The sequence below is a fragment of the Megascapheus bottae genome, chromosome X (assembly GCF_031878675.1).
Source record: "Megascapheus bottae isolate mThoBot1 chromosome X, mThoBot2.hap1, whole genome shotgun sequence".
Classification (NCBI taxonomy): Eukaryota; Metazoa; Chordata; class Mammalia; order Rodentia; family Geomyidae; genus Megascapheus; species Megascapheus bottae.
The window spans coordinates 67,404,641-67,432,084 of NC_143547.1; the positions used below are offsets into that span (position 1 = coordinate 67,404,641).

The 27,444-nt window shown below is 40.9% G+C and overlaps 2 protein-coding genes across 6 annotated transcripts; one reads left to right on the plus strand and one right to left on the minus strand.

Moving 5' to 3' along the window:
* Positions 1–878: 878 nt before the first annotated feature.
* On the minus strand, positions 879–3,845 carry Armcx6 (armadillo repeat containing X-linked 6). Of its 2 annotated transcripts, XM_090325611.1 has the most exons (4): positions 3,756–3,845; positions 3,362–3,438; positions 2,629–2,831; positions 879–2,464 (listed from the first exon to the last, which is right to left on the minus strand). In XM_090325611.1, the coding sequence occupies exon 4, from the start codon at positions 2,315–2,317 to the stop codon at positions 1,412–1,414; it is 906 nt and encodes a 301-aa protein (XP_090181737.1). In that variant the 5' UTR covers positions 2,318–2,464; positions 2,629–2,831; positions 3,362–3,438; positions 3,756–3,845; the 3' UTR covers positions 879–1,411. The 2 variants fall into 2 exon arrangements, with proteins under 2 accessions (XP_090181737.1, XP_090181736.1); XM_090325610.1 differs by lacking the exon at positions 2,629–2,831.
* Positions 3,846–9,387: 5,542 nt separating this feature from the next.
* Positions 9,388–14,130, plus strand: Armcx3 (armadillo repeat containing X-linked 3). 4 transcript variants are annotated; one of them, XM_090325656.1, is made up of 4 exons: positions 9,388–9,541; positions 10,058–10,165; positions 10,453–10,513; positions 11,143–14,130. In XM_090325656.1, the coding sequence occupies exon 4, from the start codon at positions 11,289–11,291 to the stop codon at positions 12,426–12,428; it is 1,140 nt and encodes a 379-aa protein (XP_090181782.1). In that variant the 5' UTR covers positions 9,388–9,541; positions 10,058–10,165; positions 10,453–10,513; positions 11,143–11,288; the 3' UTR covers positions 12,429–14,130. The 4 variants fall into 4 exon arrangements, with proteins under 4 accessions (XP_090181782.1, XP_090181784.1, XP_090181783.1 ...); XM_090325658.1 differs by having other exon boundaries at positions 10,086–10,165; XM_090325657.1 differs by lacking the exon at positions 9,388–9,541 and adding an exon at positions 9,573–9,695.
* The last annotated feature ends 13,314 nt before the right edge of the window (positions 14,131–27,444 follow it).

Below are 27,444 nucleotides of genomic sequence, written 5' to 3' on the forward strand. Positions count from 1 at the left end.
TTGATATACCCATGAACTTTTGATTTCACATACAGAAGTACCCTCCCTCACCCCAGAAAGGCCAGGACCTGAAACAAACAACATGGAGGTATCTTTGATTGACTGGCCATAGAAAGCTTTTCCAAGCACCCTTTTCCTCTGCAGAACCAGCCCCATCCCTATGGGTAGTTCAGGGAAGGAACCACTGTCCCCTTCCTGGGCCCCACCCAAAGGTACAGTGAGAGGTAGGGAAGAAAAGAGACACCCACACACAAGTGAGGCAGCTGAAACCTTCTCACTCTATCAGCTACCAGTCAGTGCTTGGCATCCCAAGAAAGGAAGAAGGCTGGAAGTGGGTGTAACAGCAGCTTGGCAAGGAAAGGTGAAGCTGCAGCATGGGGCACAGGGCAAGGGCAATTGGTTGTTGTGATGCTGACGCATTAGGTGAGCACAGATTCTGCATGGCAGAGAGCCACTTCCTGTCTCCTCCTCCCACTACCCACACGCAGGAATGTTCAGGAAAAGTGATTTTCCTTCTCAGGCCTCCAGTCAAGGAGAAAACTTCATCATGAAATTCCTCTCTACCAGACCCTGCGCTGCTTCTGCCGCTGTGCAGGGAGTTAGTTCTCTCTTCAGGCTCTCAGCTTTCATCTTAACACCACCAACCTCCCTGTCACCATTTCCTGTCACCAATGTCCTCAGTCCCTTTCTTGAATCTTATTTTGAGTCCCCCCCCCCGTCTCTACTTCCAGTGAACCCTGAGAGGGTATCAGTCAGGAGGCATACACCCCAGTCAGGTGGTATTGGGTTTATATTTTGGCCTTTTCCTCATCACAGTCTGTCAACTCAAGGACAAGAGCCATGTGTCTTCTTTTGCCAAGCAAAGCACACGAGTTTATTGATGATACATACAGGTGCAGACTTGAGTGCAGGAGGTTAAGTCCATAAAATGGACAAGAGAGGAGTTAAGAGTTAAACAACAGGCTCACTATCCACCAGCTGATGTGGAAGGAAGGAAAGGAAAACATTTCCAACGAAGCAGCAGCGAATACATGTCCAGCACAAGCTCCCGTGTGGGGTTGGTCTCTGCCCAGCGATCCCACTTAAAGAAGCTACCATAGGCAAGTATGGAACTGTGGATGTTATGATTTGCCATGTCTTAATTGCAGCTGGCAGCCCTGGTGATTGGTCCCTTCACTTCAGGAAGCTAAGTTGCAAGGCAGGAAGTTACATTGCACATTGTCAGTGTACAGCCAGTCCCAGAAGTTCCCACAGAGCTCTGTGGGAGCCCCTGCCTGACCAAGGAGACAGTGATCCTCCTGAGCCACTGGAACTTTTGCCCAAGCACCTGGTGGCAGACATTTTGTGTTTAACATCTGTAAACCAAACAAAGTTCAGGTGCATTCAATGCTCTTCTGTTCCAGACTGCCACTTAAGGGACAAGGGTTTCCTGGAGAAGTTGCCTGCTGCCCCTTGTGGTGAAGAGGCCCAGGAAAGAGCACAGCATTTGGGCACCTAGCAACTCCCCTGCCAAGGCTGGCTTGTCAAACAGAGCCATGGGTGGTTCCACAGCCTGAGCCTTGGCACAAGCACTTCCCTCAGCAATCAAAGGAAACTTCAAGTCTGAAACACACTTGGCAAGCATGTTATTAATAAGTGTCATGCTCATTAACAAATGTAACGCAGCCTGCTGCAGAAGTGAGTTGCAGCATTGTGACACAGTCTCCTGACACTCTTCATCGATGTATATCTTAGTCTGGCCCTGATTTTCAGTACTGGCTTTCAGGTTATTTGGAGCTCCTGGAGCCTTCTCCCCAACAGTGGAATGGACAGTGAACATTGTGTTTCTGAGGACTGAGAGCCTAGCCAAGTAAGTATTGACTGCATGGTTAAGTGGAAAACCAGCATCCTTCAGCTCACCAAGAAACATTTTTCCCTGAATGGAAGGATATTTTGAAAGGTCAAGTATACAACTGAAAATTTTAAAGCTTTGAGCACTCCATGGATTTTTATGTTCATAGGGGAATGGCCGCTGTTTTATTGGGTGTGCTCTGTTGGCTTTGCCACCCCCTGATGGTCTGTCCTCAGAACCACCTGGGGCCCCAGGTTCATTCCAATCCCCATCCTCACTCCAGGGCCGAGCCATAGTTGTCAAATCAAACCAGATTTCCTGTTCCTCCTCATCCAGTTCGAGATCATCATCCCATTCATCTTCCTCTTCTTCCTCCAACTTGTCATTGTCCTCTCTTCCTATTGTCAGTTTGTAAACACAATAGCAGGCCCCAGCCCCAATCATCAGTCCTGCTGCCATCCAACCCATTTCCCGGGCCCGGCCCATGCTTATGTCCAAGCTGACCCTAAGGCTGGAGGTGAGAGGACCTTGCTCCACCTGATTTGAAGGAACACTTAGAGAAGGGGAGAATAATGGTTCAGGGTTGTTATCATCAGACTCTCCTAGGCTGTTTCTGTAGCTCTCACATTGAATCTGTGGATGAGAAAAAGGATTAGGGCTTTGAATTGTGCCTGGGTCTGGGCTTCACCATACAGCTTAGAGGGATTTTTGTCATTGTTGTTGTTGAGAAAATTCTATTACTAGAGAACTATTCATTTGTTCTTTTCTGTCTTCCTCTATTTACCCCCAGTGTTCACCTTTTCTCTTCTAGCATTCTCAGAGTAGGCCAAGAGTTAGGGGACATGGAAGCTTGATCTTCAGATAGCCTTCTCAACCACACACATCTCCCATCCTTTCCCCTCAAAAAGCAGACCCTGTTATCAACCTCCACCACAGTCTTCTGAATTGCTTCTTCCCTTGACTTCTGTTACTGTTCACTTGACAGTGATAGATGGATAGTCTGGCAGAAGGACAAATGAAAAACAAAAAAACAGGTAGATAGCATGGTATAGTATAGACGGTAGTTAGAACTGAGTCTGGAGTTGGAGGGATTTAACTACATGGATCATACAGGTCCCAATCTCTGCTTTTCTGAATTGTAGGCCTTAGGGTTAAAAATACTGCTCTTGGGGGGAAACAAGATGATTGGGAAGGGGTGGGGGGAGGTAAATGGGGACAAAAACCAGGAGAAGGGGTATCAGTATGTGAGAAGTAATGCACCTACTACCTGGCGAATGTAACTGCAACCCCTCTATACAATACCCCGACAATAAAAAATAAAAAAAATATTGCTGTTACCCTCCCTACTTTCCTTACTCAGGCTTCCTTGCCCCCCCCCCATCGTCCGCCATTTCCCCAGCAAAGGCCGCCACACCCCTTTCCCTGCACTGAAATGGGAGGGGGTGTGAAGAAAGAAGGGGCCAGGAGGGGGCGACTTGGACTTCTCCTGCACACATCCCAGCCCCCTCCTCAGCTGCCCCATCTCCATACCTCCGACTCTCTTTTGCACGGTTCCAATCAAGACAGTTTTGCTCCTTCTCTCGCCCACTTCGCTGCGACCTGCAGACCTGCAAACACACAGGGGACCAAGGGGGATGCAGTGTTTGGTGGGCGGATCAGCACCCCGAATCCCCTATCTGGATCGTGGAGCTTTTCTTTCCGTGCACTCTCCGTAATCGTCATCCACCCCCCCTCACCCCCACCTGAAGCCAGACATTTGTTTATCTACTAAAATGAACACGGAGTGCCATGGGGGTGGGGAGAAGGGAAAGGTATTTAAAAAGTGGGCGAAAAAGAGACACCGCTCCCATCAACCTGAACTTGCACCCTAGCGCTTTTGGGTCTGGTCCCACCCCTACCTCCTTCCAAACTCACTCGTACCGACCTGTATACTGTCTGAGCTACTTCCCTTCTTGCTGCACACGCCTGCAGAGTAATAGGCAGCTGGTACCCAGATGGAGGCGACTAGCAGGACTTCTGCTCTAGGAGGTTCTTGGTCATGTGACAGCCACGTCACCAGTGAGCTCTGGCCCCGAATCTCCACTCCCACAAGCAGTGCGGCAGGCGCCAGCCTGCCCTGTACGTCCCCACCATCACTCTGGGCCTTGGCATTCTTTTCGTCTATAACGATACCAAAAGCCAGAAGTGACAAGATCTCTCTGATGTTTCACTTTCTCTAATTATAGGAAGGGGGAGCTTCTTTTTTTCCCCAGGTTTATCGTGCTTTCGTCTTAGGAAATTGTCTCTTCATTTTTCTTGTATGGCTTTCCATAATTTTTCTCCCCCTTCACTTTAATCTCTGCACCAAAACTGGAGGAGGGGAGCAGAAAACAAAGCCCCGGCTGTAGTGCAGTTTTAATTATGTTTTTATTCGTTTACATGCTTCCATCCCTGTGGATTGAATCAGGCAACACTATTTTGCAAATAAAAGACAATAAAGCAATTTCCACTTGGACAAAAATTCATAAATTCATCTTATTCTTTTTTGTGTTTTCAATCAACATATTCTAGTTATAAGGAGGCTTCATTGACTTGACAAAGTTAATTTGTACCACACTGGAAAGATTTTTCTACTAAATAGCACTATTAAAATAGCATAGTCAAGTTTTAAAAGATGTACTCTTACAAACAAGCCCATTTGCTTTCCACATGATTTATAAATGGAGGCGTAAATGGATCTGTAGTGAGAAAGGCAGTGTTCTAATTATGACTATTCTCTGAGTGAACCACTGTCCCTTCCTAACTTCCTCCTGGCTGAACTCATGGTAATAGGTGTCAGATGACAGTAATTCTGTGGAAGGCAGCTGGATGGCTTTCACACTCACTTCACAGAGTGGACTTCATGCAGACACCAATTTCAGATGAATCTTACCATGTCAGAAGAAATTTACAAGTACTTCATGTATTAGTCTCTGCATTTCACTCAGAGGACTTTATTTAAAATCTACTTTGAAGTTTCATTACGCAACCTATAAATCATCCTGAAATTAGAGTTCCCTGTTATCCTTTGGATATAAAAATGATGTTGAAGCCACATGCCAGTGGCTCACACCTGTAATCCCAGGTACCCAGAGGGCTGACATCTGAGGATCATAATTCAAAGCCAGGCCAGGCAAGAAAGTCAGTTAGACTCTTATCTTCAATAAAGTACAAATAAAGTTGAGTAAAAGAAGCTCAGGACCAGTACCCATTTCCAGAGTTCAAATCCCTGCACAAGCACACACACACACACACACACACACACACACACACACACACACACACACTCACACTCAAATGAGGCTCGACACTGGTGGTATCTGTCACCATAGCACTGGGGAGTGTTCAGCATTTTCCATGGGCAATGAGGATGAGGGTTTGTGCATGACTGTGTAATGCTGTAAAACTCCTATCCCCCCCCCCTCTCTCTCTATCTCTCTGTCACACACACACACACAGTGACAAATGGAAGGACAAAGTACAGGATCTCAAGTAGTCATCAGGAAAAGAGATTTTCTCCCTCCCAGCTTTCTCTTCTATCCTCTCCATACCACCCACACAAGTATGTCAGTATGATCACAGAATTAAGGTTTGAAATGCCAAAAGTTAGCCCCTAGAGAGCCAACTGTGCCCCCTGGGCATCATACTCTAAATATACATCCTCCGGGCATCCTCTTTTTTAGAGTGTTAGAAATATGACACCCCAGCTGGAAGCCCTCCCTGTGAGGGGCCCCAGTGTGGAGGAGGAGGCCCTTTCCGGAGGTGAGCCAGGGAGCCCACAATGCCTTGCTGGCAAATTTCAGAAATCTAGATCATGTCACAACTTTCAAAACTTTCCCGCAACTTTTGTAGCTTAAACTGATCCTTCAATACCATATTCCTACTTTCTAAATCTCTACCTGATTTGTTTTTCCATTACTTTCGTAAAATTGTTCTTTTCTTAACTATTGATTTACCTTTGTTAGACAAGTGAATTCTATTTCTGAAGGCTTTTGAATAGAACACTCCAATTCAGCTGTTTTTCATTCCTTCTTTGGCTACTAGATACTTAGGTAAGTGTGTTTTTTGTTTGTTTTGAAGGTATAAATGAGAAAGAACTAAGGAAAATGTAAAACTTGACAAAGACAGACGCTTCCTTGTATTATGCATAGTTCCATAATACAGATTCATTTCCAGGATATTCAGGTTTTAAGGACAAAAGATTCAGTCCTACTTCTCCCCACTAGCATGTAAAATGTCTCCTTTTTTAGTATATTTTCCTGGTCTGGCAGATCTTTTCTGGTTTTAATCTTTTTTTCTCTCTAGAACTTCCCTAAACCTGTAGGTATGATATCTGTTTTTGTTCTTTGATCTCTAGGCCACTCTAATCCACATTTTCTACTAATGAATCTGGAGAATAACATTTAAATACTGCTTTGAGCTCCATTATACAACCAGAAACCAGTATTTTGAAGGACACATTATAAACCTGATATATCATGTTAAAATTGGAAAAGATGTTTAAGCAAGTCCTGAGTTAAGCCTATTAAAAGTTACTGAGGCTGCAAGAATAAAACCCTTTTGTGACGTTAGTATCAGAGAAATTTTTTGGGGCTTAGTGGTTGATCGTATCTGCTATGTGAGTTATAAACTATATGAAAACAGAAATGGATGTGTTGATGGTGATATTAACGGAATTATGGGAGGTGAGAAAATAAATTACAGAAGGTTGGTATCTGGAAATGGTCTATTACATTTTGTATTATGATCCTTTGTTTTATTGTATTGTGATTTAGTTAAGGTTGTGTGATTTCAGGCCATGGGACTAAATCTTGTTAATACACAGAGTTGGATGCAGAACACCAGGATCAGCTCTCATGGCTCTAGGTAGGAGAAAGCAACACATGGTTTTCTTAGACTGCCTTTGGTCCACTGATTTTCAACTTCTTCTCTCCCTGCTCAAGATTCAGAGTTCAGTAAGAGAGCTTTTGCTTGCTCCGCTTTTACTAGGGAAAAAGAGTTTGTAAAAAGACACTTCCTTCCTTTTCTCAGACTGAAATTGTTTCACATGTTGTTTATTTTTTTACCAGGCCTTTAACTACGTTATATATCTGTGACTGAGGTGCTGGTAACCTGTCTATCACAGCAAGTGTTAGTTGTAATTTCTACATTAACTAAACATTACAAAAATAAATGTTATGAGATGATATACATAAGGTTGTCTCGTGTGTGTGTGTGTGTGTGTGTGTGTGTGTGTGTGTGTGTGTGTGTGTGTGTTGGTGCCAGGGCTTGAGCTCAAGGGCTAGCATTCACAATCATTTTTTTTTTGTTGGTTGTGAGGCTTGAACTCTGGGCCGTCCCTGGATTCTTAAGCCCAAGGCTAGTGCTCTTCCACTTGAGCCACAGTGGCACTTCCTTGCATTTTACTTTTTTTCCCTCACAATTGTCATTCTACCATTTGAGACACGTCGATAATCTGACATCTTACTCTTTAATTTCAGATGCGATAATCTGACATCTTACTCTTTAATTTCAGATGGAGTCCTGTGGATTTTTCTGCCAGGGCTGGCTTCAAACTTTGATCCTTCAGATCTCAACCTCTAAGTAGCTAAATTTATAGATATAAGCCAACAATACCCCATTGTTATTTAAGGCCATGTGGTTCTCTTGACAGGATTCTGAAGGGTGCAAGTGCAGTTCTGAGTCTCATCCTCAGACTGCATGCCCTACCCTTGATTTTGTCTGTATACTGAGAAAAGATGCCTCTTTCAAGGAATGACTGTGATTCATAGAAACATATGTACACTGAACACTCAAGCCCACTGAGCCTCTGCATTTCTCTCCCTGTTGATAAGGCCACAAAGAAAGCTAAGTTTCAATGGAAATGACTATTGAAATATTTACCTTGAGATATACAATTGTCAGGTCTACTGGAAAGTGTCTGTCAGTCTTAGCTGTCAGTTTGTCCCAGACAGATAGGAGGACTGCTTGGTGAACATACAAAGAAAGCAAGAAATTGGTTATCTTAAGAAGTGGGTTGTAGCTGAGAAAGCTTGATGGGGATGATTTTGCCAAAGAAAGCTAAATGTTTCCTTAATCCAAGCTAGTACTCCTTCTACCAACAGTACTTCCTCTGCCTTTTTGAATATATTCCGTGTTTGAAGAAGCCCTTTTGCTGTGAATGATCATTCTCTAAATACAGAATCATATAGTTGAGTTGGCTTTTGTTTGCTAAATTTTAATGAAGTCTCAGTATTTCCTCCCAGAAGTGACATTGATGTGATTTTTTTTTCACTAGAGATTTACCTGTTTCCTAGACTGTTGAGTTTCTTAATTTACTTCCATGTCCTCTGTAGATTTTCAAGGATCTAGTCAGAGATAACATCGAAACCATTAGGAAATATCCCAGCTTTCTGGAAAGCAAATTCACTTTTGTACTATGTTGTTTTTGTACTGTGTGTTTGTTAAGGTTGCTTGCTTGTAAGCAACTGAAACTGGTCCTCATTAACTTGAAACAATGTAGAAACATAATTACTTTTATCCCTTTTTCTATCAAAAATAAAATTAAATCACAAATGGATTATTGAGCTCATCCAACCAGGGAAATGTGTTCCCATGATTGCTAGGTACCAAGTTCAGTCAAGTATGTCTTGATCTCAATGTTCTTCCAAAGCCTAATTTATAGTTGATAGTCACTATTTGTACCCAAGTGTATTTTGTGATGTTCTTTCTGTATCAGTGTGCATGCCTCTTTATCTCATCTCTTACACATACACCCTGAAGATGTGATTTTTATTAAAGCTTTTCTGTGAGGATTTCTAGGAGACCTCAAAGCCTCTTCCTTTGTAACATATTTAGGTGAGGGTCTGTTGCTCTTCTGTTCAGAAGATTAGCTTAGTCAGAAGATTTACATATTCTCAGTGACACTGATTAGCTCATTCAGGGTTTCTGTTCCGGGCTAGGCCCCAAAAGACATAAAAATTGCCCTGAGTGAAGTGGTGAACAATCTCCAGCAAGTGAGAAATGTGTGAGTTTCACAGGCCATCAAGCCAAATTGCTCTCCCACCTCCAGTCTTGTTAGTCCTAAAAATGTAAACAGCTTTACAATATTTTCCTCCTCATAAGCAGAACGTGGGCTGAAGGTGGGAGAAGGCAGTAACAAAAAAAATATTAGGAGAGTAAAAACTATATTTCCATTTCAGTTTGCCTTTTTGATCGCTTGTTCGTTTCAGATGTGGGACTAGATTTCAGAGGAAATAGGCATTACTAGCTGGGAGGAGGGGAGGTGGAGGGAGAGGCTGCTGTCCTAGGAACCTAGGGAAGGAAGAGTCATTTTTTTTTAAGTACAAGTGACCAGTAGCCTCAGGGGGAGATGCTGTCCTGCTCGAGTAACTGGAGGAAGGGAACCGCAACTTACTGGGAGGGAGGATTAGTGAGGAAGAAGTAAGAGGAGTAACTAGGCCTAGTATGGGGGAGGGAGAAGAGGGGGGCGGGCCCTCTTCTGCCGCACTGCTGGTGGGAGGGGAAATTGGGGATCCGAGTTGGTGGATGACGTAGCTCTCACGTGACCAAGAGCTGACGTGTGCAGAAGTCCTTCTTGTCCTGGTCGTTGTTCCCGTCTGAGTACCAGCTCCCTTCTTGCCCTGAGGACGGGCGGGCCTGTGGCAGAGGGAAGAAGGAGGAGGAAAAGGAAATTGTCTCGGATCCCTGCAGGTCAGTGCCTGGGAGATTCCATAAAGTGGGGGTGGTGGAGGGAGTAGGGTGGAGACCGTCTCTGGTCCTAAGGAGCCTTCGTCGTTTCTCCCACTTGCCACCCGCTTTCCAAGACATATGTCCCACCCGCAGCCCATTTCGATGCTGCGAAGCGGTGAGTAGGGGGTTTTGAGGCAGGAGTCCAGAAATCAGGAGAGGGAAATTCGATGGGAGCTGAGGCCCTCAATCCGGAAAGGGACTTGTGGCCTGGGTGTTGGCCCCCAATCCACCAGGACAGTGGAGAAAGGCTGGAGGTGGAGGTTTGCTGCAGGGGGGAGGGGGCGGAGAAGGGTCCGGGGATGCAGTGCGACGCATCGGAGAGGGGTTAGAGGGGTGGTGAATTTAGATAATCAAATCTCCGAATTAGGAAAGAGTTTCGTTCTCTGGGGACGGGTCCGTCCACCAAGTATTCAGTAGTGGCTGTTTTCCGTCCTTCTGTCTGTCGCTGTGTCTTTCTGACTATGGCTCTGTGTAAAGTGGGTCCGAGCCTCTCTCCGGTGGCCAGTTTTCCCATAGATTGCGGTACAACGCCAAGCAAGAGAAGAGGAAGGAGATTAACCCGGATCGGTGAAGGTCGATTTGAGGGTAAGATCATCTGGGGTCCCTTGGCAGGGTGGGGATGGCAATGAAGGAAAACCAGAGACGGCAATCTACATTCAGGTCTCAGCCTGAATGCGTTTCTGGCACGCCCGGGACTGTAGCGAAATGGCGTGCGCTGTGTGTGTGTGTGTGTGTGTGTGTGTGTGTGTGTGCACGTGGGGTTAGGATAGGGGAGACGCAATGACAGCAGACAAACCTATCGGATACCACGCTCGTAATCCTCTTCTCTCAACAGTACTTAGTCCTCATATTTTCGATCTGTCATCCTGTAGGTGTTCTGTAGCAGGTGGCACCGCTGGAAGCGAGGGAGGAAGTTTCACTGGATCAGCAGAGGTTAGTGTGGGCGTGGGGGCTGCCTGGAGTGGGGGAGGGGCTAGAAATCGACCACAGTTTGGAGCGGTTCACCTAATCCTACTTTAATTATGGACTGCCATTTGAGGGATGAAGGGAGGGAGGGAGGAGGAGGTTTGTGTATGTGTTAGATGGCATTTGCAATTTTTAAAAAACAAAAACAAAACAAACCTAAACCGAAACAGACAAAAAAAATCCCACACACAATCCTACGACTGCCTGAGGAATTAGGAAAGCAGCAAATACACAGTCAATCCATCAAGTGCCTTCTTCTCACTAGCTCTGGTCTCTCTGCAGATTAGAAAGATTGTTGGGCGTGGCACACGTCCTGGGAAGGGAAGGGGGGCACACTGCCTGTCTTAAGAAGGTTTGTGCAAAGGTGTTACTCCTTAGGGACACCTGAAGTTGAGGTGACTGAGGACTCAAAAGAATCTGAGAATGGGCTGTGAAGAGTTGGGAAGAGGGTGCAATGAGGGAACTAGACATTTTCTCAACAACGTGCATTTCCTATCCAACATTCATTTGCCATTTTCCTATGCTCTGTGCATCTGTGCATGGAGCATTCCAAACAGAAGAGCAATTCAAACTCTATTTCTTTCCTTTACATCTAGGTCTATCTCCAGAATCAGTGTTTTGACCTTGAAGTGGTTGAAGAACATCGCTCCTCTCAAGCCTGCACTCAGGCCCACAACCCCCTTCTCTCATTCAGAGTGACTTACTTCTTTTCTTGGTCCCTGCTGTTGCCAGGGACGATTGCATGGGCTACGCCAGGAAAGTAGGCTGGGTGACTGCAGGCCTAGTGATTGGAGCTGGAGCCTGCTATTGCATCTATAGACTGACTCGGGGAAGAAAACAAAGCAAGGAGAAAATGGCGGAGGGTGGCTCTGGGGATGTAGACGATGCTGGGGACTGTACTGGGGCCAGGTATAATGACTGGTCAGATGATGATGATGACAGCAACGACAGCAAGAGTATAGTGTGGTACCCTCCTTGGGCCCGGATTGGGACTGAGGCTGGGACCAGAGCTAGAGCCAGAGCAAGGGCCAGGGCTAACAGGGCTCGTCGAGCTGTCCAGAAACGAGCGTCCCCTAATTCTGATGATACTGTTCTGTCCCCTCAAGAGCTACAGAAAGTACTTTGCTTGGTGGAGATGTCTGAAAAGCCTTATATTCTTGAAGCAGCTTTAATTGCTCTGGGTAACAATGCTGCTTATGCATTTAACAGAGATATTATTCGTGATCTGGGTGGTCTCCCAATTGTTGCAAAGATTCTTAATACACGGGACCCCATTGTTAAGGAAAAGGCTTTAATTGTCCTAAATAACTTAAGTGTAAATACAGAGAACCAGCGCAGACTTAAGATATACATGAATCAAGTGTGTGATGACACAATCACATCTCGCTTGAACTCCTCTGTGCAGTTGGCTGGACTCAGATTGCTTACAAATATGACTGTTACAAATGAGTATCAGTACATACTTGCTAATTCCATTTCAGACTTTTTTCGCTTATTTTCAGCAGGAAATGAAGAAACTAAACTTCAGGTTTTGAAACTTGTTTTGAATTTGGCTGAAAATCCAGCCATGACTCGAGAACTGCTCAGGGCCCAGGTACCGTCCTCACTGGGTTCCCTCTTTAATAAGAAAGAGAACAAAGAGGTTATTCTTAAACTTCTGATCATTTTTGAGCACATAAATGACAATTTTAAATGGGAAGAAAATGAACCTGCTCAGAACCAGTTTGGCGAAGGTTCACTCTTTGTCTTTTTGAAAGAATTTCAAGTGTGCGCAGATAAAGTACTGGGAATAGAAAGTCACCATGATTTTTTGGTGAAAGTAAAAGTTGGAAAATTCATGGTGAAGCTGTCTGAGCATATGTTCCCAAAGAATCAGGAATAACTTGTTGACTTTGTAGTTTAAAAGTAACACACACTGTAAACTATTCCTTTTCTCCACCTTGTTTATATGGCAAAGGAATTCTTTCAGCTGCCAATTTTGACTAATGAATACCATATTGTATCATCATTGCTGATATTTAACCAAGTTGGTCTTCAGGTTTAAGCTGGGTGAATGAATATCACTACTTGTTCTGAAAACATGTTTGTTGCTTTTTATCTCGCTGCCTAGATTGAAATATTTTTACTATTTCCTCTGCATAAGTGACAGTGAACCAACTCATCAGAAGTAAGCTCCTTTTTGTCCTTTGCAGTGATTTAATTTGTGCATCAATAGACTTGTGTGTTAATGCCAGAAAGGAAAAAAAAAGGAATAGAGAAACTATCCTTGTCCTTTGGATTATCATCTAGTTTGAGAGATAAGAAATAAACAAGTCAAAAACAAACAAACTGAGGATATCTAGAGCATGCAGTCACTTTCAGATGTATGCCCTCAGAGTCCAGAAGAAGCAACACTTCTGTGGATTCACAAGGCAACTAAAGCTTCATGGAGGACATGCTATTATAAGTGAGTTCCCAGTGGGGTGGGGACTTAGGGCATTCCATGCTATAGGAGCCAGGGGGAGTAATATGAGAAAGATGTTGCAGTAGTTAGAGCCCTCTTCCTGTGTCAGTCAGAAGAGCAATCTGCTTAAAGTGGAGAGTGTGGTAAGTAGGATTAAATGAGCTTACAAAGCAGGGTAAAATCAGTTGTGGAAGGGTGTTTGAATATTATCCTACTGAACACCTAGTACCATTAAATATTTTCAACTACAAAAATAAGTGTAATCCATATAAATTTCTCCCTATCTCCCCTACAGTGCAGTGTCAGGAATGGTGTAGCACAATGCACCTTTTCACACTCTGATGGTGGCCATTTGGTAATGTGTAATGTTAAGGCTTAAAATATGTAAACCTTTTGTCCTAAGGAAGTAAGTGAATACCAGGCCAAAGATTCTATATACGAGGCTGTTCACATCAGCGCTGTCTAACGTAGAACAAATTGAAATCAGTTCCAGTTTTTAGTGTAGTGGATTGTTTGAATAAATTTAGGATGACCACTCCACAGGACATGATAAATACACTGATGGAAATCTATACTGCCAGGGAAAGACATTCATCATACATTATTAATTGAGAAAGGTAAGTTAGATAGCAGTATTCATAATATGATTCTTTGGGGGAGAATTAAATCATGTTTAAAATGATTTTTAAAAACTATGGAATTATATACAGCCAAATAGTAACAATAATTATCTTTGGGTAAAGGATAATCAGTGATCTTTACTTTTTTACTTTTTATTAATCTATAGGTTCTTATTTATCTAAAACAAATATTAATTTTTAGGAAGGAAAAGAAACTATCGGGAATAAAACAGGTGACTGATTTGCGAAGAAAAAACATTTAGACTGAAAGTGAGGTGGGTTGAAGTTTTATCTCCAAAATGATAGATGAGTGGTGAAGGGCTCATTGCAAGGATGAAATGAAAGGATAATTGCGAAATACTTTTAATTTTCTGGCATGTAGCAGTTAATTAAGGAAAATGAATAAGTATCTAGAATTTAGGGGTGATAATTTTTGGTTAACCTTTGTTTTGCTGGGGCATTCTACTATGTTTCAATGTCATTTAATAAAAATAATATCAATAAAGGATAACATTTATTGAGTGCTGTGTAGAGTTTTGTCATTCCTGCAAAGAAATTGTCAGAATGTCTGATAGGAATCATGGCTCCTTTCTTCTCTAAGAATTTAAAGGGTTTCTTCAGTCCTGATCTCTCCAGCCTCCACAATATATTGCTGATGGCTTTGGGAGGCAAGCTTCCTTTTTTTTTTGGAATCCAGGATAGGGTAAACTTTTTAATCTGGTTATCATCTCATTTTGTCCTCAGATTTTCATCTATGTACCCAAGTGTCTTTAATAGACAAAAGGACTAGAGACTGTGTGACTTATAAGTTGTTCCATATGTTGACTCTATTAAATCATGTACATATGGGGACATATTGGATACCAATTTTAAGTAGAGGAAGAGAGAAGAGTAATAAACTTTTTTCTTACCATTATTAGGTGAAAGAAAAAGATTGTAGGGAAGCTTGAGATATTTGTATGACATTCAGATGAGGATGTCCTCATCTAGCTAGCATTCACAGGAAAAGAATGGGCTTCTATCCGTGGATACATGGTAACAGAACTCGGGAGAGGGCACAAGGGAGAGACTTGAACAGTAGAGGGCTGCAAAAGAGCAGTATAAGGGGCTGTGGAAGCTGGAGAAGAAAACAGAATAGGACAATATATGTTTCACATACTGGTACTGTCTGTCTGCTTATATGTCCTTTATCTCAACATGGATCATAATGTACACAAGTTTTCAGACCCTTGTTTTTAGAATTTTCTTCTCTAAAACCAGTAATAAATAGTCACTGGAAATGGTTGAGAAACTAGAATCACTGAATATAAACCTGTCCCCTAACCCAGTTATATGCTCGAATATCTTAAAAAATTCAGATCCAGACATGTTGAACTTGAGGCACTGAGTGATTTTTATAGCTAGAGCTGGGGAGAAACGGAGGTTAAAGTAACTAATGCAAGTTAGTAGCAGGCACAGGCCTGACTAGAATCCAACTAATCATCTCCTTGAAACCTCTCAATTTTTATTCCTCTCCCTGACTCACTTTTGCCTTTATTTCTTCCAGGAAGATAGTTGGTTATATTTCTGGGCTTCTATATCTTTTGAGGTGACTGCTTAATTTCTATGGCACCGTGCTATATGTAGGGGACATTTTATATAGATGATTATATATACACATATATTAATTGTCAATGCTGAAAAACAACATTACTAGTATGAGTGGATGCCTAGATTCTTTTTGGAGACTTGGTTGAACAGAATTGACACTAAGAGAAATCATTTTCAATTTGTTTCTTTTCGATGTTCTCCTGTGTGTACTTTTTACATCCTCCTCCTCTCCAGCTGGCACTTTAAAAGCAAGTAATGTGATCTTTCAGACCACTGGGTAGAATATGTGGTATGTGGTCACTCTAAACCCTCATGTCCCGATATTTCACATAGAAGGTGTCATTCTCAATTATTTCAGTTAAAATAGTGATTATGACTATTTTCAATGTTAGCTTTTTCCAGTAACTTTACATTGTATGCCTGGCTGAAGGAAGGTTTTCTTTGTTGGGACTGTGGCTCTATTTGGCCTTTAGCCAAGAGCTGCCTGAGTGCCATTGTGGGGACCCCATTCTACCCTGCCTGAGGGCATGGTACAAGCAGTATAAAGGATATTTTCTTCCCAGAGTGTTAGCTCCATGCTTCACCTCTCCACTGGGGCCTTGTCATGCCTGTGCTCAGGCTTGGGCATGTGTATGTTTGAGGAGGAGTGTGGCAGGAGGGAGAGGGGAAGAGAGAAAAGGGAAGGGGAGAGGAGGGGATGGGAGAAGAGATGAGGGGAGAGGAGTGAGGAGAGGGGAGAGAAGAAGAGGGGAGGGGAGAGGAGAGGAGAGGAGGGAAGGAAGTTTTATTGTAGGATAAACTTGATCCTGAAAGGCTCAAACACATGTAATTGCATCTTCCAATGAGAGTGGGGAAGGTGTCACCCTCTGGCCCTGTTGACCATTAACATGCTAAAAAAGCATCTTAGGCATAGAGCTTCCTTATGAAGCTGGCAGAGGGCATTACATGTTATGCAGTGGAGTGGTACACCATTGGGGAAATAAACTAGAATGGTCATTTATGTTACTGTAAGAAATAGAATTATCAAGTCAATCATATTCATGGTGATTGCTGCTCAGGACATTCTCTCCCTAAAGCCAATCTAGATAAGAATCCAAATGATCACCGAAGGTTGTTTAATGTTTAGAGGACCTAGTCAACTTAGAGAGCAGCTGGTGCAATGGGCATAATAGATCCTAGTATACCCGTCTCTGCTATGGGAACTGACTTGGTGCTAAAAGCCAGCACTTTTATTCAAGAGTTAGAGTACATTTCTCCCTGGATAACATTTTAAATTTTGTCTGTATAGACAATGCTTTGGTAGAGGGAGAATTTCAGTAAGTGATAGTTTTATTACTCTTACATTGACCCACACATACTTTTAAAGAAACACATACTTCATGTGAATCATTCCTGAAATTATTAATTGAAGAGTATACATTTTCAGGTACAATGTGCTATTTTGATACATGTGTATATTGCAGAGTAGTTAAAACAGGGTAATTCATATGTATATTATTTCACACAGTCATTATTTTGTTGTGATGACTACAATTTTTTGGCCAGTCCTGGGCATGAGCACTGTCCTTGGACTTTCTCAAGGCTAGAGCTCTACCACTTAAGCCTCAGCACCACTTCTGGCTTTTTTTCTATGTATGTGGTACTGAGGAATCGAACCCAGGGCTTCGTGCATTCTAGGCAAGCACTCAATCTCTAGGCCACATTCTTGGCCTCCGGATTTTCTTTTTTTAAAGTTTGAATAGTATTCCCTTATGTACTTACATCACATTTTTGTTACCCATTCATCTGCTCATAAGCACTTAGTTTGTTTCCATTTCGTGGCTATTCTGCATAATGTTGCAGTAAATACGAGAGTGCAGGTGTGTCTTTGAAATATTGATTGCACATTCTTTGATATACATACAGTATACCCAGCAATGTGATCGATACATCATATAAAATGCAATTTTTTTATTTTAAGAATCCTATACACCTTTTCAAAATAGCTGTACTAATTTCCATTCCCACAGACTTCAAGAATTCTTTTTCCTCCACAACTTCACTGATACTTTTATTTTTTATTTTTCTGGCACAACAGACAATCTAACATGTATGAAGTGATATCCCATTGTCGTTTATGTTCTTATATTCTTAATTATTCAAGGTTCTGGAACATTTTCTTCACATATTTGTTGACTGTTTTGTGTGTTATTTTTAGAAATGTCTATCCAGATCAATTGCCTATTACATTTTTTTTATGGTTTGAGAATGGAAAACAGGCCATTGTGTCTGCTGCCACTTATTTACACCCTTATCTCAGTTTGCATTTTTTTGAGATAGGGTTTTGCTGTGTAGATCAGTCAAAGCTAGAACTTCCTATATATTCCAAGCTGACCACAAACTTCTAATTCTTCTGTATCAGCCTCCCAGACACTAGGATTACAGGCTACACATGGCTTCAAGATGCCTCTTTTTAAATCAAATTATTTGATTTTTTTCTAACTACTGAGACGAGTTCCTTTTATTCCTAGACATTAATTCCTTTTTGGATGAAAGATTTACAAATATTCTATGTCATTTGGTAGGATTTTTCTTCATCCCATTGATTGTTTCATTTGCTGTGCAGAAGCTTTTTAGTTTGGTATAATCCAACTTGCCTATTTTATTTCTTGTGATTTGGGGGCCATAACCAAGAAATTCTTGTGCAGACAAATGTCATGGAGCTTTCCCTGTGTGTTATCTGAGAGATACATACTCGTACAGCAGATTTGCAATGCATTTTTCTTAGATTAGCTTCTCCCTTTCCTGAATTTTTGATGGTAACAGCCTACCATAAAAAAATTGAAACCTGAGTAAAACGGCTATTCTTCCATTTTAATTTCAGTGTGTGCTAAAATTTGATTTAACTATATGTCCATGCTAACTTTGATGTCTTTCTTTTAATAAGCTATAACGAAAATCTAGGACTAATAGATAAATAAAAGAATATTTTTCATTTTTATTTCCTCCCATATTTCTTTTGTGTGAGTGTGCCAGTACTGGGGTTTGCACTCAGGGCTTGGGCGCTATCCCTTAGATTTTTCATTCAAGGCTGGTGCTCTACCACTTGAGTCACAGCTCCATTTCTAGCTTTTTGGTGGTTATTTGGAGATGGGTATCACAGGCTTTTTTGCCCCAACTGGATTTCAACCTTTTACTCAGGGGACTGAATAAGTAAGGATAATAGACATGATTTCCAGATCCTGGTATTACTCCCAGCATTTAAATGTACTGTGTGAAGATATTTCTTTTTTCTTTCATTTTCTTCAGTTGATTTATCCCTTGTTGTCATTGTTTTTGATTTTGGTACACTGTGTCTTATTCATATATTTATTTGAATTAGGAAGGGAAGGGAAACAACAAAATGGTGAGGGTGAACCGATGCAATGGCGATACTCAGAAGACAATCATTTGGAAATGAACTTCACAATTGGGAAGGGATTTGGGGGGAACAGGAAAGTGGGAGAAAAGTAGGGAGGGGGTAACAACATTCCACAAGAAATGTACTCATTACCTCATGTATGTAACTGTAACCCCCTCTGTACATCACATTGACAGTAAAATTTTAACTATAAAACATTTATATTACTTTCTATAAAACTTCTCCATTTATTTTTGATAGTCCACAGTAAATGTAAGATACCTTTTGTTTTTGCCAGTACTGGGGCTTGAACTCAGAGCCTGAGCACTATCCTTGGGCTTTTTCAAGGCTAGAGTTCTACCACTTGTACCACAGCACCACTTCCAGCTCTTTGTATGTATGTGGTTTATGTGGTACAGAGGAATTGAACCTGGGTCTTCGTGTATGCTAGGCAAGCACTCTACTACTAGGCCAAACTCTCAGCCCTGTAAGTTTTCTTTTTGAATTTCTCCCTTCCTTATCCCCCTCCCTCCCTCCCTCCCCCCTCTCCCTCCCTCCCTACCTTTCTACCTCCCTCCCCCATCTCTCTTTCTTTTTCTTCCTTTCATTCTCTCTCTTTTTTTCTTGTTCTCAAGTTTATTTTTCAGTAGTTGACAAGTTACAATTTCATAAATCAAATACAAGTACAATGCATCTTGATCAATGTCACCCCTTCTATTGTTCTCCTCCACTGCCCTCCTCCCTTCCCAGGTTTTTAAGTCTGCGATTAATTTTGCAATTTTTAATAGGCTTTAGATACACTTCAGAGAGACTGTTCCATATTTGAGTATGGTAATACTGCTAGATATGATGCTTAATTCTCCTATGACCCTGGAATTATTGTCTATTGAATTTTGCTGGTCCTGGGGCTTTAGCTCAAGGCCTAGGCACTATCCCTAACAATCTCTTTTTTTTTTTTTGCCAGTCCTGGGCTTGAGCTCAGGGCCTGAGCACTGTCCTTGGACTTTCTCAAGGCCAGAGCTCTACCACTTGAGCCTCAGCACCACTTCCGGCTTTTTTCTATATGTGGTACCGAGGAATTGAACCCGGGTCTTCATGCATGCTAGGCAAGCACTTTAACCACTAGGCCAAACTCCTGGCCCCCTAACAATCTCTTACTTAAGACTAGCATTCTACCACTTCAGCTACAGCACCACGTCTGGCTTTTTCTGTGCTTTACTGCCTGTGCTGGCTTAAACCACAGTTCTTATATCTCAGCCTTCTAAGTAGATAAGGTTACAGGCATGAACAACCAGTGACCAGATTTTTTTTGGTTACTGGAAGAAGTCTTAGTTATATTTGTTTCAACTTAAAAATATAAAAATTAGCATGTATTGCAGCTTGTTCATTGAAAAGCAGGATATTGAATCAAATGAGACACTTGACTAGCACTCCGAGACAGCTTTGGGAATTAACAGCATTTTGAGAGCTCATTTTTCACAATGAATGCTATTTAAATCTTCATTCTGTTTATCTAAACCCTGAAAAGCACACATGTCTACTAAAAATTTAAGCAAATAAATATACAAAGGAAAATATAAAAATCGAGCTGTTGCCATCCATCTCTACAGTTATGGGCTATTATCAGTCACTTGTTCCACACACATACATATAAACATACTTATTATATATATGAACACACATAGCATATACATATATTCGCAATTTTAACAAAAATGGACTTAATCTGTATTTTTCTGTTTTGAGATTTTTACACATAGTTCATTTTTTTGCCATATACACCTTACTTTTCTCTTTAGATTATCCACCATTTTGGGTAGTTCTGTCATTTACCCTTTTCCATTATGGTTTCTAGTATTTTCATGTTCACCCAGTATCTTCAAACTAAGATTGTAAAAGATTTTTTTAGCAATTGTCTTTGCTCTTTTAAATATCTCTGTCACTCTGTGTGTATGTTTCTCCCTCCCCTCAGTGTGTGTGTGTGTGTGTGTGTGTGTGTGTGTGTGTGTGTGTGTGCGCGTGCGCGCGCGTGCACATATTTCTTGTTAATTCTTCTATTATGTGTCTTTGTGTGTGGCATGAATTAGAAATGCAATTTTAATTATTTTCCTGCCCCCAAACATTATATAGGCTATCCATATCTCACTTTTTGACAGGACTTTTCATATGCTATTACTTATATGATGTGTTCAAAATGTTACTCTTCATTACAAATATAAATATACCTTTTGTGTTTATTATAGAGATAAGATAACTTGTGCATTGTTGATGTGGCTCTATCACAGAACATGATTTATAAAAGATGAAAATAGTAATGTTAAGTTGTGAGTCATATAATTCATTGTTGTAAAAACATTTTAAAACCAGGGACCGGGAGTTTGGCCTAGTGGTTAAAGTGCTTGCCTAGCATGCATGAAGACCCGGGTTCGATTCCTCGGTACCACATACATAGAAAAAAGCCGGAAGTGGTGCTGAGGCTCAAGTGGTAGAGCTCTAGCCTTGAGAAAGTCCAAGGACAGTGCTCAGGCCCTGAGTTCAAGCCCAGGACTGGCAAAAAAAAAACATTTTAAAACCAATATGGTAAATGAAATGCACTTTGAGCTATGAATATGCCAAAATTTGTTAAAAGGTAGTCTAAGATATGGCCTGAGTATGATAGCTTGCTGAAAGCAATCTTAGTGTTGTCCTTGTGCATATCACAGTGAATGATTTAATCAACATATTTGAGATTTTGAAAGCTTGCTGATTAATTCAGTCTTCTGTGCAAGAGAGTTATTATGTATTTTCAAGGTACCTTGAAAGTAGAAATAAAAAACTGATTTTTTTAGCCGGGCACGGTGGCTCACCTGTATTAGCTACTCAGGAGGCTGAGATCTGAGGATCAAGGTTCAAAGCCAGCCTGGACACAAAAGGATCTGAGACTCTTCTCTCCAATTAACCTCTAGAAAATGGATAGTGGGGCTTGGCTCAAGGGTAGGGCAGTAGCCTTGAGCTGAAGAGCTCAGGGACAACGCCCAGGCCCAGGGGTAGGGTGGTAGCCTTGAGCTAAAGAGCTCTGCAACAGCACCCATGCCAAGTTCAAGCCCCATGACGCACAAAACAAAACAAAGCAAAACAAAAAACCCTGATCTTACAAGAGTCATATAAGGTGTGATTGTTATTCTTAATGTACTATGTTATTTCTCATCTTACCTTGTTATCTGATATATTGTATACATGTTTATTTGTTTATTTGAAATAGGATAGGGAAGGGGGGAAACAAGATGAGGGGAGGGGGTAAGGGAGGGAAATGGAGACAAAACCATGAGAAGGGGTAGCAATGATTGTTAAGAAATGTACCTTCTATCTCAGGAATATAATGTAACCCTTCTATTAATTACAATAAAAAAGTTTTAAAAAACCTGATCTTTTTGACAAATGGAATGAACTGCCAACACTTGAACATTACAAATTAAAACATTACAGACAATGTAATTATTTTATACAGAAAATGCCAGGTGCAATGCAGAAATAAATTCATAAAATTCACTTGGATAAAAATGGAAAAAATTGCCCAGCACTAGTGGCTCACAGTTGTGATCCTAGCTACTCAGGAGGCTGAAGCCAGCTGTGACCGGAAAGTCTGTGAGATTCTTATCGCCAATAAACTACTCAGAAAAAGATGGATATGGCACTGTGGTTCAAGTGGTAAAGCACCAGCTTTGAGGAAAAGAAACTCAGAGCAGACCCCAGGCCCAGAGCTCAAGCCCAAGGACCTAAAAAAAATAGTGTCATGAAAAATGAAATAAATATCAAAGGAACACTGAAACAATTGGTTGATGTAACATTGTTCTGTGGATTACTTTGATACACCACTCACCAGAATTTGAGTCCTTTTTAGCAAACAAAATAAAGTATAAATGTGATCCCTGGGGTTTCCAATGTAATACACTACAAAATCTTGCTGTAATAAAGAACAGGTATTGATTTGTGGGTGTGTTTATTTTATACTCCATTTCTTCTCATTTTTCTTTTTAGTTTTCCAAATTAAATTGTCTGTAGTGATTTAGAAGAATACCGTGTAAGGGTGTAAAATAGGTCCTACCTGAGGCATGGGTATTTGTGGGAGAAACGTGAATGGACAGGGCCAATACAGTCAAAATATGATCAAAATACTTCATATGCACACATGAAAATGGAACAGTGAAGGCTGATAAGTTAATTTGGGGAGGTAGTGATGGAGGGAGTAAATTTGATTAATGTATGTATGGACATGGCCAAATGAAACCTTTTTGTACAACTATTTGATGCTTATAAAATGTGGGAAATTAAAAAAAAAACCTGTCTCACCCCTCTCATTTCACATATTTCATTTCATATAAGACAGCCTTATACTCATTTTGTAGGGATTTATAGATTTGTCCAATTGAAATACCTGCTCTAAGACATTGGGTACAGTCAGAAGGCAAGAATCTTCTGAAAATTGGCCTAAATCTAACTGAGGGGCCAGCATGGATGAATGCCATTGACAGACAGCAACCCTGATTCAACGCTAGGCTCATGCTGTGATCTCTGAAGATTCAGAAGGGAGGAGACCTACCAGAATACATCTTACAGGCTAGAAAGATGACCCAAGACAATACAAGGAGTTTTCTGCCAAAGAACTGTGAATAAGGGCAGAGTAGGTAGAGCTACATCTCAAGACTTCATCAGGGGTCTAGAAAAGATCTATTCTGGGGGCCAGGAGTTTGGCCTAGTGGTAGAGTGCTTGCCTAGCATGCACGAAGACCCGGGTTTGATTCCTCAGTACCACATACAGAGGAAAAAGCTGGAAGTGGTGTTGTGGTTCAAGTGGCAGAGCCTTGAGAAAGCCCAAGGACAGTGCCCAGGCCCTGAGTTCAAACTCCAGGACTGGGAAAGAAAGATCTATTGTGGTTTTCATGTGGAATACCCTCCCCTCTATGTTTTGGCTGAGTTATTTTGTGGGAATTTGAGCAGAAAGGATAGGAAAGGACCAAGAGTACTTACTTAGGTTTCCACTTTGGTCAACTGTCCATGTATTGTTTGGGGGAGTGAGCAACAGTCTGGTGTTTGAATTCACACACAGAGAATCTCTGCTGTATGGAACATGGAAGCAACAGTAAGTTCTCCTCATTTTGAGAGGGCAAGAGGACCATAGCCACTTCATCTTTCACCCTGTCACTTCCTTTAGTCTCAAATTTCTTTGTTGAGATTTGGATCTCTTTATTTCAAAAGATTCAGTCTAAAAACATTTAAAAAATGAGGCCACATTTATATTTCTTGTGTTGAAAAATCACTTCCCTTACTAAAAACAAAAAGCAAGGGGCTGGGATCGTAGCCTAGTGGTAGAGTGCTGGCTCAGCATGCACAAAGCCCTAGATTCAATTCCTCCAGACCACATATATGTAAAAAGCCAGAAATGGTGCTGTTGCTCAAGTGGAAGAGCACTATCTTTGGGCAGAAAGTGTCCAAGGACAGTGCGCAGACCTTGAGTTCAAGTCCCAGGACTGGCAAGCAAAAAAAAAAAAGAAAACTGGACTAGCCAGATTCTGGTGGCTCATGCCTTTAATCCTAGCTACTCAGGAGGCTGAGATCTAAGGATTGAGGTTCAAAGCCAGCCTAGGCATGAAAATTCATGGGACTCTGATCTCTATTTAACTAGCTGGAAACTGAAAGTGGCTCTGTGGCTTAAGTGGTAGAGCACTAGCCTTGAGCTGAAGAGCTCAGGGACAGGGCCCAGACCCAGATTTCTAGCCCCACAAGCAACAGAGAAAAGAAAAGAAAAGAAAACTGGACTAAGGAACTTGCATGAAGTGATTTCCCTCTTAATCTGGAAAAATTTTATTATAAAGTACACTCCAAAATGGATTCATTATCTTTTATTTTTGGCTGTCGGGACTAATGGATTGTGGCAGAAATGCTATATTCCACAGTTTCACTTGTACAACTTCTCTATGTCTAGTCTATACTATTTGTTTTCCAGTCCACCAACTGAACAGAAAGAACTTTCAGAACCTAGAGGAGGATAGTGCCATAGGTAGAATCATCCTGAGACCTTCAGTGACCACATTCAGTAGTGCCTCCTGGTTGACCTGGAACATTAATCTTAATCTTTGTTGTACATGAGAAGTAAAATTTTACTTTTACATTTAATTTTTCATTTTTGAGTTATGACATTAAGAGTTCCCTGCTACTGCATTGAATATACTTTTTTCTTTTTCTTTATCCATTCTCCTTACCCAACCCTCAATGCAATGCAGTTATGAGAACTATACTAATTATATTCCTATTATAGCATATCATTTTCATTTCTTTTCTCTATCTATTCATTCACTATGTCATTTCCTTTCATATTTGTTATTACCCGATCTCCCTCTCCAGAGGCAAGAGTTTCTGCATATTTGATGTGTATGTTTTTGTTGGAATACTGTTTTTCAGATAGTACTAGGAATTGAACTCAGAGCCTCATGCTTGTGAGACAGGTGACAGGCTTCTAACCACTTTTTTGCCAATCTTGGGCTTGAGTTCAGGGCCTGAGCACTGTCCTTTGGTTTTCTCAAGGTTAGTGCTCTACCACTTAAGCCACAACACCAATTCCAGCTTTTTCTATGTATGTGGTATCAAGGAATCAAACCCAGGTCTTTGTGTATGCTAGGCAAGCACTCTACCACTAGGCCAAACTCCCGGGCCTCCAAGCTTTTATGTGTTAGTTATATTTTTGAGTTCCAATCTTTCTTCCTGCCCAGGAACATAGCTTGCCTATTTTCACTTCCCTTTTAACTGGAATTACCTCTACTACTGGACCTAACTATTGGTTGAAAAGGGGCTTTAACAGACTTTTCTTTGCAGGCTGGCCTTGAACCACAACCCTAAGAATTATAAGCCCTTCAAGTAGCTAGGATTATAGGTTTGTGCCATCAGTGTGTGGCATCTGAGTTCTTTTAAAACTTAAATTATTGTGCTGACATTTATATATTAAATTTATAACTTAGAGAATTATATGGTGCTGTGAAACTCATCCTGTTTACCCCTACCTGTTTGTGTGCTTGTGTGTGTTAAAGATAGTTTGTGCATATATAGCCTACTCTATACTTCTGCATAATAAACAAGTGAAAACCTGAATTAATTTACTACATTTTCTTAGAAATGAAGTCTCCATTACTTCAAGTGTTGTGATGAAGGTTATAATACATACCCCCTTAGGGACCAATGTGTGAAATAACCTGGAAAAGAAATATGTAAAAAGAAATAGTCCACAGGGTAGATGTATGATTAATTTAAGTATTGAAAAATTGCTTTTTGGAATCAAAAAGCAAATTTAAACTTTGCTGAAGTTTAAACTATAATCAGCAATATTTTTCTCTATCTCCACATTCTTAGTAACAATTGGTATGTCCCAGCTTTGCAGTTTGGATAGTAGAATTAATACAAGTGTATTGCATTTTAATGATCAATTATCTGCATAATAATAACTTTGAACAGTTCTTCACTGACTTCTAAGAATTTTGTCTTCCATTTGTCAAAGCATGATTTTCACATATGTCATCAATTTAGGGCAATGTGTTCTCCTTTATCTTTTGGATTTGCAAAAGTATTTTGAATTTGTTAGTTATTAGTTCCTCCCTGAAGAAATTGAAAATCTGTTTTCTCTGTTATCAATTAACTTTGTTCATGGCACCTTTGCTGAACAGAAATTCTTTTTCTTTTCTTTTTTTTTTTTTTGCCAGATCTGGGCTTGAGCTCAGCGCCTGAGCACTGTCCTTGGACTTTCTCAAGGCTAGAGCTCTACCACTTGAGCCTCAGCACCACTTCTGGCTTTTTTTTTTTTACTATGTATGTGGTACTGAGGAATCAAACCCAGGTCTTCATGCATGCTAGGCAAGCACTCTACCTCTAGGCCAAACTCCCAGGCCCCTAGAAATTATTTTTATGCAAGCAAGTTTGTTAATTTTCAGTCATTTATCTTCTGATGTCTACTTTTTTTTCGGTGCTAGAAATCAAACCTAGGGCACTGTACATGATAGATAGATGTTATGTCAGTAAACTACATCCTCAGTCTTCTGTTTCCAAGGTATTACTTAATTCCAGGTGACAAATATATTTTCATATACTCTTTCCCTTTTAATTTCATACTTTCAGATTTTTTCTTCAATTTGAATAGGATTTATTGGTATGACTATGCATCAACAAATACATCTTTTATTTTTTGCCAGTACTGGAGACTAAACTCAGGGCCTGAGCACTGTCTTTGGACTTTCTCAAGGCTATCACTCTATCACGAGAGCCACAGCACCATGTCCAGCTTTTATCTACGTATGTGGTACCAACGAGTAGAACGCTGGTCTTCATACATGCTAGGCAAGCACTCTACCACTAGGCTAAACTCCTGGCTCCAACAAATACAACTTTGTCATAGGTTTGGCTTTAATGTTCACATCATTCTCCCTCTAGAGTCCAAATTCATACTTGATACTAGGGAATGGTCCAGTTTTACTTTTATTTGAATAGTGAGAGTCTGATACCATATACTAACAATCTTTTCTTCACTGCAATATATTGCAGTATATTGTTTCTTTATTTAAGTCTAACCTAATACTATGCATTTGTCTACTTTTATTTTCATATTACTTTCGTTATTATACTATGGCAATGATCATACATTCCGAATGACTTTTGCACTAGCCCTCTCAGCCTTCCTTGTAGGTAGATTGTGACTATATGACTACAGAAAAAAATTATATATTAAAATAACATGAATGACATCTAGTCCAAGGTAGTTACAAAACAGTATAAAGCATATGTCTTAAGGTGGAAGAGTCATAAGACTAAAGAAGACTGGATCCCTGACTATGTAGATTTGAGTATT

What these genes read in the sequence shown, in the direction of transcription:
- Armcx6 (XM_090325610.1), bottom strand. Translation starts at nt 2,317, where the DNA reads ATGGGCCGGGCCCGGGAAATGGGTTGGATGGCAGCAGGACTGATGATT.
- Armcx3 (XM_090325656.1), top strand. Translation starts at nt 11,289, where the DNA reads ATGGGCTACGCCAGGAAAGTAGGCTGGGTGACTGCAGGCCTAGTGATT.